Source organism: Juglans microcarpa x Juglans regia, chromosome 6S (assembly GCF_004785595.1).
Source record: "Juglans microcarpa x Juglans regia isolate MS1-56 chromosome 6S, Jm3101_v1.0, whole genome shotgun sequence".
NCBI lineage: Eukaryota > Viridiplantae > Streptophyta > Magnoliopsida > Fagales > Juglandaceae > Juglans > Juglans microcarpa x Juglans regia.
In genome coordinates, this window is record NC_054605.1 from 13,881,698 (window position 1) to 13,893,910 (window position 12,213).

At 36.0% G+C, this 12,213-nt stretch overlaps 1 protein-coding gene across 5 annotated transcripts; it reads left to right on the forward strand.

Moving 5' to 3' along the window:
* Positions 1 to 1,373: 1,373 nt before the first annotated feature.
* On the forward strand, positions 1,374 to 8,743 carry LOC121237195 (GATA transcription factor 26-like). Of its 5 annotated transcripts, XM_041133820.1 has the most exons (9): positions 1,374 to 1,910; positions 4,106 to 4,477; positions 5,347 to 5,785; positions 6,158 to 6,230; positions 6,467 to 6,570; positions 6,965 to 7,151; positions 7,250 to 7,361; positions 8,203 to 8,465; positions 8,549 to 8,743. In XM_041133820.1, the coding sequence occupies exons 1-9, from the start codon at positions 1,871 to 1,873 to the stop codon at positions 8,558 to 8,560; spliced, it is 1,602 nt and encodes a 533-aa protein (XP_040989754.1). In that variant the 5' UTR covers positions 1,374 to 1,870; the 3' UTR covers positions 8,561 to 8,743. The 5 variants fall into 5 exon arrangements, with proteins under 5 accessions (XP_040989754.1, XP_040989750.1, XP_040989751.1 ...); XM_041133816.1 differs by having other exon boundaries at positions 1,375 to 1,910; positions 8,203 to 8,743; XM_041133817.1 differs by having other exon boundaries at positions 1,376 to 1,910; positions 6,965 to 7,142; positions 8,203 to 8,743.
* Positions 8,744 to 12,213: the final 3,470 nt, after the last annotated feature.

Below are 12,213 nucleotides of genomic sequence, written 5' to 3' on the forward strand. Positions count from 1 at the left end.
ATGATTTCATCTGATTTGTTAGATCTACTTTACAATAAAATAATTTTATAATCTGACGACCGACATCAAACCATATCAGTTTATGAGATTACTTTTATATAATTTTTTTGTGGTTAGAATATTTTTCAAATAATAATATGGATGGGGTGCAATTTTTTAATTTCCCTATCAAAAGACCTAAAATAAGATTACGTTTGGTTGCAAGACTCAGTTGAATTTAGCTGAGCTCAGTCTAATTTTAAGCTGAGTCTAACATCTAAATACTCAACTCTCAAATTACTAAACTTATCTTAACTCAAAACCTCCTTACATGTGAGACCTACAATCTTTTTCAACTTAACACATCTTTATACGTGGGATTCACAATCTTTTTTAACTTTTCATAAAAAGTACTAAACTAATCTTAACATCCAAACACACTTTAAATTCAATTTAAATGAGCTCCACATAACTTCTCTACTACTCAACTTATTACTACTCATAAAAAAATAAGTTCAGCTCAACATCTAAATACAGCCTAAGTCATTCATTACCTTGTAATTTATTGAATCACCCTTGTTCAAAATTGAAACAAGAAGGAAGGAAAACATGAAACAAGAAGGAAGGAAAACCATGCCAATCAAGTGGGGCCTCCATTCCATTAATTTTGTTTGGAAAATGTGAGAAAAATTGGTTTGTAAACCCACCAATGGTCAGGCAGCCGGTGACTTTAGAGTTTAGGCTTTATTTATTTGAGAGATGCCTAAAGAGACTTTTTTTTTTTTTCCTTTCTCCTTTTATTTTTTTATAGCCATAGCCTTTTATTTACTTCTCTCACTTCTAAATATCAATAAAAGTTTATTTTAACAAAATTAAACCAATAAAATAATAACAATCTTCTTATTTAATTTTGTGATTGCCTGATTTTAAAAAAAGAAAAAACTAAACGAGTTTTTAGGCCTCATTTGTTTTTATAAAACTTTTTTAATAATTTCATCTCATTTTATTTAATTATTATAATTTTTAAAATTTTTACATAAAATAAAATAAATAATTTAACTTTTTAAAATTTTAAAATAAAAATAATATTAAAAAATATATTTTAATAATATTTTATTTAATTTTTAACTTTCTTCTTCTCTTTCTATTTTATTTTATTTGCAAAACAAATAAGGTTGAGAGTTTGGAAAAACTCAATAATAGAAGTCCATAGGCAACAGGAATCACAGGATACATAAAATAATACTCGTCTACCCCCCATTTGTGGATTAAATATTTTTTTTTTCCTTCAAAATTTTTACAATCTGATTAAAAAGAAATTGAAATCTTTGAATAACATCAAAATAAAATAAAGAAAGCTCAATATATAACTATTTTTTATATTCAAAGAAAGGTAAACATTTACTTCATCTACAATACAACAAGAAGAGGTCACATACATACACCCACTCTCTCTCCTTCTCTTTCCCCGTTTCACCTTCCTTTTTTCACAACCATTTATGAGATTCCTCCAATGGTCTTTTCTTTTCCATTGGATTGTACAGATTCCTAGCTGAATTCCCATCTCAATCCCTTATATTTATGGTAGATTTTTGGCTGTTGTCTGTGATTTTTCCTGGATAAAAAGACATTAAACTCTTCTGGGTCTCTTGGCTTTTGCTTTCCTGTACCAACTCTCTCTGGGTTGTTGCAGAAAAAGCCTTCCATACCCAGCAGTATGATGCCATACCAGGCTTGAAGAAAACAATTTCATTTTAACGAAGTTTTTTCCCTTCAAAATTTTTAACTTTTTCCTCAACACATTGGTTTTTTGGTTTCTTTTTCCTCAATTTATTTACTTTTCCTGGGTTGTTTTAACTCCTTTTTCTTCACTTGAGGGAAAGAGAGAGACATGGGCAAGCAAGGGCCTTGCTATCACTGTGGAGTTACGAGTGAGTTCTTGTTTCTCCAGCTTTTTTTTTTTTTTTTTGGTTTAATCATGAACATACGAGAAAAATTGATTTCTTCGTTTTTTTTGATTCCCTAGTAAATGTTATTCCAATGGTTTATTGCTTGATAAATTATTCTTTCACGAAAAGAATAACTACGTACAAAAGGGAAGAGTTACTTGGACAAAGGAAATGAATTTACAGCATGTAAGGCTCGTGGGTTATTTTCCACAAGCGTCCTTGTTTCTTTGAATACCTGGTGGTTTTGAGTTCGTTCATGGATTTATTCCCTTCGTTTTCGATTATTCGTAGCCCCTTTACTTCTATCTTTGTTGGTGTTTGTCCCCTTCGACTGTCGTTGAAGTCTCAAATTGTCACCCATTCAAAATTGAGTTTGAATGCTGGGTAATTGCAGACTCTCCTTTATTTGTACTAGTTCCCACTGCTGTCGAGGGGTTTTGTGAACCAGAATACCAAGTAAAACTTTAGTTCCTATTCGTATTTTTTTTTTTTTTTTTTTTTTTTTTTTTTTTTTTTTTTTTTTTTTTTTGTTTTTGGGTAAGTAGTATTTCCTTTTTAACTTGAATTCAATCTCCAAAAAAGAAAACACTTTTGTGGTAACCGTGCTTCTTTTCATTTATGCCTTGCACTATGTTCGTGGTAGGTTTCTTCCCTGTGTTCCTTTTCAATCTTTTCTTACTGGTGTCACTGAAGAGTGTTTGTGCTACCATTCTCCCAGATTTCATTTCTCATGCTTAATCCCGAGACTTATGGTTTAAATGAGAACTACTCTTAACAAAACTAATCTGTATTCGTTTGAATTGTTTTCTCACGCTCTATCAGTGTGGAACTTCTGTTCCAACTCACATTTTCAATGTCATTGGATGGAAATTGTTCTGAAGCTTGAGCCCTGGAGCTGTTCAGATAACGGTTTATCTGTATTGTGATAGGCTCTTAAGTTGGTTGTATGTGTTGACGTCAACTAAACTGTTCCTAGCATTCCAACTGAGTCTGTTTTATCTCAAAACTTGGCGCCTAGTGCCTCATTTTGGTGTGCACTTAATTGCCATCTCCAAGAGGTTGTTCCCTACTTACCAAAACTTCAATGCCTCAAGTCATTCGAAGGGAGTTTAATTTTTATCATTTGGGATCTGTGCTACAAGTATTCCTTTTGCTCTCGAGTCTATTGGATAGCAGTTGCGTGAGGAAAGCAAGAGCTTCTTCTTATTATTATAGTTGTTACATTCCATAGTGCAGTCTCAGTCATTTGAGCTTAATGTCAAAGAAATGACTCGAAGATTGAAAAAAAAAAAAATGTAATCAGAAAATGGCGCTTTGTTTTGACTTTGATTGGAACGCAATTAGTGCACCTTGTCCCAGCCATTTGCTAGTGTGTGAGAGTTCACCTGCTCTATGAAAAAGGAAAATTCTATTCCCTTGCCTAGTCAGTCTAAAATTTATACACTAGCAGTCAATCCTGATCCTATATTACATTGAGTTGAGGAGCAACTTGAAGTTGTGTTTTTCAGTATAGAAAGGAAAGTTTTTTGAGTTGAAATGAAGTAGTGGACAAAATATCTAAATCCTCCACATGCTAGAAAGGATGTAACAGAATGGTATTTGCCACTGTGACAAGTCATTCATGGTAAGTAGGATGCCCTTGTTAAACTTATCACCTACACATGTCCCATTCATTTATAATCATTAAGGGGATTTTTGTTTCTCCTCATTCTTGCCATGTAATTTTTCCCCTTTAGCGTTTTTTGACATGTTGTGCTTGGCAACTCTTTGCCTTGAACTCAATACAACTTTCATCCATGGTATGAGCTTATGCTTAAAGATAATTATGTGTTTATTTGATCAGCTAGGGGCAAGCTATGTTCTAATTTGAAAAAGGCCTTCATTTTTTTTAATCCTGGTGTCCATGGTCCATCTGTTAGTTCCATGGTGTCACCAATTGCACTCATATCACTCTATTCTGTGATAAATGGCATACTTTCAAAGAATTATGTTCTTTTCTTGTATGGTTGGTTAAAATGTTTAATTTTTGTCATGCAGATACACCAAACTGTCTTTATTCATGGCATCAATGATTCAATGCACATTTTTCATATTCTAAGCTTATCATCTATTGATACGATAATAACATGTCGCCTCAGTTATACGTATTGATTGCTGACTATTAATCCTTGAAACAGGCACTCCCCTTTGGCGCAATGGGCCTCCCGAGAAGCCAGTCTTGTGCAATGCATGTGGGTCTCGGTGGAGGACAAAGGGAACACTTGCAAATTATACCCCTCTACATGCTCGGGCAGAACCTGATGAGTATGAGGATCACAGGGTTTCCAGAATGAAGAGTATATCAATAAATAAAAACAAAGAAGTGAAACTACTCAAAAGAAAGCAGAAGAGTGATAATATGGTGGTTGCCTCTGGTGTGCCCGATTACAACCAGGGCTTTCGAAAGATGATAGATGAAGATACAAGTAACAGATCAAGTTCCGGATCGGCAATATCTAATTCGGAGAGTTGTGCACAATTTAGCAGTGCAGATGCAAGTGATTTGACAGGTTGGACACTCACTACAACTAGTAGTCTTTGGGGGGTAATCAGTCCCCCACTCCTGCTTCCCATTATTGCACAGAATGGAGTCTAATTTGTCACTGCAGGGCAAAACTGACTAAGTTGACAGTATTCTGAAGTCAGCCGAAGAGTTACTAATTCCTGTCCAAATGTCTACTTACCTGTTGGAATTTCTAAGTTTCATGTTTGATGCAAGGGAAGAAGTGAATTCAGGAAATGTTTCCAAACGGACAAGGGAAAAGTAGAGAGAGAGAGAGAGAGTGAGAGAGAGTAGAAGAAGAAGAAGAAGAAACATATTTTGTTGTTTGCAGGAAAATAATGTTATATGACTCAAATGATGTTTTAGAAAAAGAAAAGAAAAAGAATTGCCCTCTCATTTTCCAGAACGTTTGTATCAAAAAGTTAGCTTCTATCCGCATATTATTTGTATCATTTTGCGAGTACATTGAGGTTATATATATGCTAACAAATAATCATGATGGTAGATGCCTTAGTAGATTATATAATTAACTCTATTTCCATGATTTTATTCTCCACTTAGAGCCTAAAAGTGATTTGATTTCATTGATTTCTCTCAGTCAAAAGTTCTAGTTGTAGCCGACAGTTCTGAATACAGCTTTTACGATTTTGTTATTGTTAGAATTTTCAGTCTTTTCCATGGGTAGTACATCTTTATCAGAATGAGGTTCAACTGCTTATTCATTTTTTCTAAGCTGTTATCTTGTGGTTCTCTATCATCATTGGATCATATAAAGGGCTCTTTATCAGTTTACCTCACAGTATGTGAAGTTTTGTGCCATCTCATAAGAGCCAAATATTTCTGACCTTACATGCTCTCCTATTGTTCTCCTTTCAGGCCCATCTCAGTCAATGGTGTGGGATACAACAGTGCCTTCAAGGAAGAGGACCTGTGTGAGTCGTCCTAAGCCATCTCCGGTCGAGAAGCTGACAAAAGATCTATGTTCTATTTTGCACGAACAACAGTCTTCATATTCATATTTCTCTGGATCTTCTGAAGAGGATCTACTTTTTGAGAGTGGAACGCCAATGGTTTCTGTTGAGATAGGACATGGAAGTGTTCTCATTAGGCATCCGAGTTCAATAGCTCGGGATGAGGAATCTGAAGCTAGCTCACTTTCAGTTGATAACAAACAGTTTCCATCTAATGAGGCTTATTCCTATTCTGATGCCCCTCCTGTACATAATGTTAGCAGGGTTGTTGGTTTTTCAAGTCCTGGGTTTGAAAGAATGAAGAACCATGCTGGACAAGGGATGCAACCAGAACAACTTAAAAGGTAACTCCTTCCTACACTACTTTCAGATAACGGGCATCATTATTTGGGAGTATAAAGTATGGGTAATATGTTCAACCCAGATAGGAAGGTTGATACATACTGACCTCTCAAAAATATGATACATCTTGAGTATAAATGTAAGATTTTGTGTCCAACGTAGATGCCAGGACTGTAACCTGTCTGAAGGGCAATAGTAGGACTATTCTTTTTTTCTGTTTCTAGTTTCCCTACAGCACTGATCATCAAGCATTAGCGTGAGTCGTGGATAATTTGATAACAAAGTGGAGAAACTGTTGCTCCACAATTGGTGGAAGAAATTGAATGCATCTTTCTCTCCATAAATAATATTTCTGGTGCTGCTTGGAATTGCAGGGACAAGTCTCAGAATGAGAATCTACAAATCCTGGCAAGTCATAACTCTCCGCTGTGTGATATAGATTTGAATGTAAGTTTTGTTCCTATGTTTCTTTTTTGGTTTTATCACAGATGCTGATTGCTTTAAATTTGATGTAGTTAATTAACTAATTGCAAATAAGGCTTTTGATCAAGTTCTCATTTTCCATAGGTAGCACCCTAAACTATGCTCACCATATAGCATGCATGTGTGTACAAAGTCCATTTTTTTGGCAATTCCTTCAATTGTTGAGTGCTTATCATAACTGCAGTTCATGTTTGGTTTAGGATGTATTAAACTATGAGGAGTTTATGAGACACTTGGCGAATGAAGAGCAACAAAGATTACTGAAGTATCTATCTCCAGTTGATGCTGTTACAGTCCCTGATAGGTTAGAATCCTTTTCATTGAGCATTATTGACCACATAATTTTCTGTAAATGTTATGATTGCAACAATGAAAATTAATTTATTTTTAGACATGAAACACATTTCATATGCTGTATTTCTTTTTGATAAGTAATTTCATATGCTGTATTTCAACAATATATTCTTTTTGTAATAGCATGCATGAATATGTTGAGCATACTAGAAAAGAATCGTATCGCTATATGGATCAAGTTATAGCAACAGTCACGCACACAAGAAATGTTTTCACGTTGCTTAACTTCTTTTTAGTGTCTTTTTTTCCCCAGCTTCTGAGAGTTTCGTTTAGGATCCTAAACAATTGTATTAAGAAGTTAGACATGATCTGGCCCTCATGATGGTTTAAATTGTTCCGTGCAGCCTCAAAAGTATGTTTGATAGTCCTCAATTCAAGGATAATTTAATTTACTTTCGAAAACTGCTTGTGGAAGGGGTCTTTGACATCTCCATCTCTGGCGCAAAATCTGAAGACTGCAAGACTTTGAAAAGGCTTGCATTATTCGATTTGACGAAGTCCAAATGGGTTGAAAACTATCAGGTGCTTAAGGTTTGAGTGACTTTTAAAATCAGAATATCACTAGATAAAAATGTTAACTGAAAATGTTCTGCTGCTAGAAACCCATTAACATCTTCCTTTGGCTGCAGAAATGTAAAAGTAGTACGGGAGGATATGTTGTTTCTGGATCTAATGCCGCTGCCTCAAGTAATTTAACAAATGTCAAGAGGTTGCATGACAGCCCAAGTCAAAATCCCACAGGTTAGCTGAGAATTTTCTTTTTGGCCATATTTTGCTGAGTGGCCTGGCTTTTGTCTGAATGTATTTTTCAGAGTTCGAATTTCCAAACACTATGAAGGGTTTAATTCAACATGGGCTTTTCTCATAAAGTGAAAGACTGACTTTAGAAGCTTAATATGGGGCTTCAGAAAGCTGAGTGAATTTCTTTGCCAAATGACAACAAGGTGTCACTCATAAAACTGATGGGCTTAAAGGACAGTTTGTCTTCAACCTCATCAACAGTTTTGATATCCGGAACCAGAAAATGCATCATAATTTCCAAGCCTACGAGATAAAGAATATGCATTTTACACTGACACAAATCAACTATAACAAGAACAAAGCTAAACCCCTTACATTCTCAAATCTTGTTCTTTCCACCTTTTAGGTGTGCTCCGTTCTTATGGTTCTAGGTGGTTTTGCAAGCCTGGAAATACACCAATCTGATAATCATATTTGGACTGGACTCCCATGGTTGTTTCTACTAGGCATTTTGTATATACAGAACCAGCAAGGAAATATTCTCTCTCTCTCATATTTAACTGATCTAGTCTCATAAGACAAGACAGCTATGCATTTGTGTTCACTGAGAACTTGGATGTGTATTGAAAACTTACATTTCCCTCTCCATCTCTACATGCAAATCTCAGTTATTGTGGTTTTTAAGTATGACTAAGCCCATGAACAATATACTATATTCCATGGATTGAATACTCAGAGCTACATTGTTAGTTTATTGCATGAAATGATGGTCATGTTTGCATAATAAGATTTAAATGATGTAGACTGAAATGGTTCTTAAATTTAATCTTGCATCTTGTAGAATTTAAGACCATGATGAAGTGCCCGAAAAGGGTGATCATGAAGGCTAGCTACGAGACCAAGGAAGCGATAGACAATGATGGTTCTTGCTTTAGTCCAAGAAGTCTATTTGCTTTGCCCACCGACGGTGGCTCCCTCATGCTGGATTCTTTTCATTTTGTTGAAGAAAATTCTGATCAGGATCTGCTCCTAGACGTGCCATCCAATGGCTCTTTTCCACAGGCAGAGCTCCTTCAACCAGCTTTAAGTTTTGGTGCCCAGCAGGCAAGCACTAGTAGTAGCTCAATATACCCACATCTTGTCAGTCGCTGACTGTAAATGATTTCTAATCACTAAGGCTATTGTAGGTATGCCTTTGAAAACTTTGACTGGGGTTCAAATATTTTGGATGGTAAACACGAAAGTCTGTGAATGAGGTTTGCTGCTTGATCTTTCTCCCTATTCACCTTTTTGAACTCTGAATGCTAAGGGAAGAATTTTGTGGGCCTTTTTGTATAGGTTACGTTAGATTGTATTATATGGTTCATACTAGTATTTTTGTAGTTATTGTAGTTTTTGTCTTGCATAATTACATAGCAATGTTGGCTTGCTTTCTTTGTAATCATTATTGGGTATTTTTGGCCAAGAGGAAATGAAAATATTCACTCTTAAGAAAAAAGAAAAAAAGTTAACTCTTTAAGAAAAAAGAAAAAAAGTTAAGGGGATTTATTTTTTCAAATGCATAAAGGGAGTGGACATTTCGTGTACCTTTTTATGCCTTTTGGAGGATGCCTGCATCTTAAAGATAAGATCTGTTTGTCAACCATCCACTCAAAGGATAAAAGAACACGAATGCATATCCCAATCCCAATCTTTTATGGTATTCGAAAGGGAACAGAGTGTTATCAAGCAAGAATTCCAGTGCTTGTTCCTTCAACAAGATTACAAAATTAAAGTACAATAGTAGCTTCTCAGAACATTTTGATGGCCATTCCCTGCGTTAGTCATTTGGAGGGATGGATGATGAGATTTAGTGATGAAGATAGGTAAATGCTTTGTAACTTTGAGACTGCCTAAAGGTTCCATGCTAGCTCTAATCTGTATCTGTTCCTCCCATCTTTTGACATTGGCGTACATATTCTGCTGTATAGCCATATCATAGTGTGATTGTGCTAAAACTAGGAGCAAATCATTCCAAGGAAGTCTTCCACAACTGAGGCATTGGGTGATTATTCAAATTCTAACGAAAGCAAAATGCAAACTTGTAATGCGCATCATTTAATGGAACAATTAGAATTTGGTAATGTTGGTCTATTTTTAATATCTAAAGGCACCAAAGGGTGCAACATTGTTATGAGGCGTAAGACAAAACCCTAGCTTTTAGGGGGCTGTCTGAAGGGTTGGGCTGAGTCAGTCGATTTCGTTGTTTTTATTCACATTGTTGAGTCTGTAGAATAGTGGGCCACGATGGCCTTATGGATCTGTAACGTAGTGGGTCGTTATTTTGTTATGGGTTATGTTATTGTGGGTCAGTTAATTAAATAGTGGGTAGTTATTTGTTTTAGTCCGTGGGTCATCATTTGACCAAGTTTAAATTGTAATGCTTATAAATATTGTTTTTCTGTTGTGAATGAAGTAATCAATTTCCAACAATGTGAGTATTACAAATTGGAGGACCAGGCTCCTTGAAGTGCCTACAATATTTACTTAACAATTGTCAGCTACCATAACAATGGTATTACAGCCGTGTTCTTGCGACATGGCCGAGGGAGAGACCGTGCACCTGCGTGAAGAACAAGACAAGCAAAAATATATGCTGGAAGCAGTGTTACAGCAACTGAATAATTTGGCAGCTTCTTATGAGCAATTAGCAGTGATAGCAGGAAATCAACACATGGGAGAAGGGTCTTCTAATCAGAGAGGTTAGGTCAGTAATAATCCTTTATTTGAAAGGGAATGGGGGAATTCATGCTAGGACCTTAAGGTTGGATTGTCCAAAATTTAATGGGTTTGAACCCATGGAATGGATCCTCAAAGCACAACAATTCTTTGCTTATTTTAATACTCCTGTGGACCAAAATCTCATATAGCCTTCTACCATATGGAAGGGAAGGCTCTTTCTCAGTATTGTTGGTTGATGGATTTGAGGCCTATTGGAGGATGGGAGGAGTTTGTCTCTACACTTAAGGTGCGTTTTGGACCCTCAACCTATGAGGATCCAGTAGAGATGTTCATTAAATTAAGACAAACTGCCACTGTTGAGAAATACCAAACAGAGTTTGAGTCCCTATCAAATAAAATCAGTGGACTAACACAGGAGTTCCATATTAGCGCTTTCATTAGTGGATTAAGGGATTATTTGAAGATAATAGTAACAATGCTTAAACCTAACACTATTTTAGCTACTTTTGGTTTAGCTAAACTGCATGAGGAAGAGGTTGCTAGAAGAAATAAAGGGGGACCAGCAGAAACCAAAGCCCAACTCAAACTACCTTTCCCTACATATCAAAACTCCCTGCACCTGCACCCTTAATGAGACTACCACAAACACCACCATCCAAACCAGAAAATCGACGCAGTCCCAATCCCAATCCCTACAACCCAAACAAAAAAACTACCTTACCTATAAAAAGAATAACATCAACCCAAATGCAAAAAAGAAGAGACAATGGCTTATGTTATTATTGTGATGAAAAATTTCATTTAGGGCATAAGTGTAGTAGACCCAAGTTATTTCTGTTGGAAGGGTTAGAAGAAGAAGAAACTATGACTAGTGCAAGAAGATTGGCAATCATTCAATCATAAAAGATTATGGATGAAGAAAAGGAGATAGGGGAACTGCTTGGCATATCACTACATGCCATGGCAGGATCTATATCACCTAAGTCGAGGGTTTTATTAATCATCACAAGATTTTAATTCTTATTGATACAGGAAGTACTCACAGATTTGTGGATCCATATGTAGCAAAGAGGTAGAGACTGCCAGTGGGAGAAAGCCAGTTGATAGTTAAAGTGGCTAATGGAGATAGCCTACCTTGCCAAGGTTATTGTAGGGCAGTTCCTATTCAACTACAGAATCTAAGGGTTAAGGCTAATCTTTATTTGTTTACTTTGGGAGGATGTGATGTGGTATCAGAAGTAGATTGGTTAAGAAATCTTGGGTCCATTATATGGAATTTTACTGATTTAACTATGCAATTTAATTTCAGGAGAGTAGAGATTAAATTACAGGGGCTGCAACCACCCCGAGAGACCTTAGAGGCGGAAGAGCATGTCCCTAAGTTAAACAAAGGGACTACAAAAGGAATCTGGCTACAGTTAATTGGAGAAGAAGTGGGGGAATCAAAAGGAGAATGAGTGCCAACTATTTTGAGAATAGTGAAGGACTTTGAAGCATTTTTTTTTTTTAACCTCGTGGTCTGCCTCCACCTCGGAGTCATGACCATAAAATTGAGCTACAAGATGGCTCAAAACCAACTTGTGTTTGACCTTACAGGTATCCATATTATCAAAAAACATAATAGAGCGTTTGGTGGCTGAGATGTTAAGGAGTGGCATTATAAGAGGGAGTCAAAGCCCTTATTCTTCCTCGGTGTTACTGGTTAGAAAGACAGATGGGAGCTGGAGAATGTGTGTGGATTATCGTGCTCTCAACAAAGACATGTTAAAAGATAAGTATTTTATCCTTAACATCGATGAATTATTAGATGAACTCTATGGAGCTAAAATATTTTTTAAATTGGACTTACGCTTTAGTTATCATCAAATCAGAATGCAAGAGGAGGATATAGCCAAGACAGCTTTTAGGACCCATGAGGGTCACTACGAGTTTTTGGTTATGCTATTTGGGCTTACCAATGCCCCTCCACGTTCCAAGGATTGATGAATGAAGTATTTAAACTCTATCTAAGGAAGTTTGTTTTAGTGTTTTTTGATGATATATTAATTTACAGCAAGCCAGTAGAAGATCATTTGCATCACTTGAAAGTTGTGTTAGAAACATTGAGGTCTCATCAATTATTTGCAAAACA

Excerpts from the sequence above, each read along its gene's own strand:
- LOC121237195 (XM_041133816.1), top strand. The coding sequence starts at position 1,871 with ATGGGCAAGCAAGGGCCTTGCTATCACTGTGGAGTTACGA. Across the intron at positions 6,231-6,466 it reads TGTGTGATATAGATTTGAAT|GATGTATTAAACTATGAGGA; the intron begins GTAAGTTTTGTT and ends TGTTTGGTTTAG. Across the intron at positions 7,362-8,202 it reads CCCAAGTCAAAATCCCACAG|AATTTAAGACCATGATGAAG; the intron begins GTTAGCTGAGAA and ends TGCATCTTGTAG.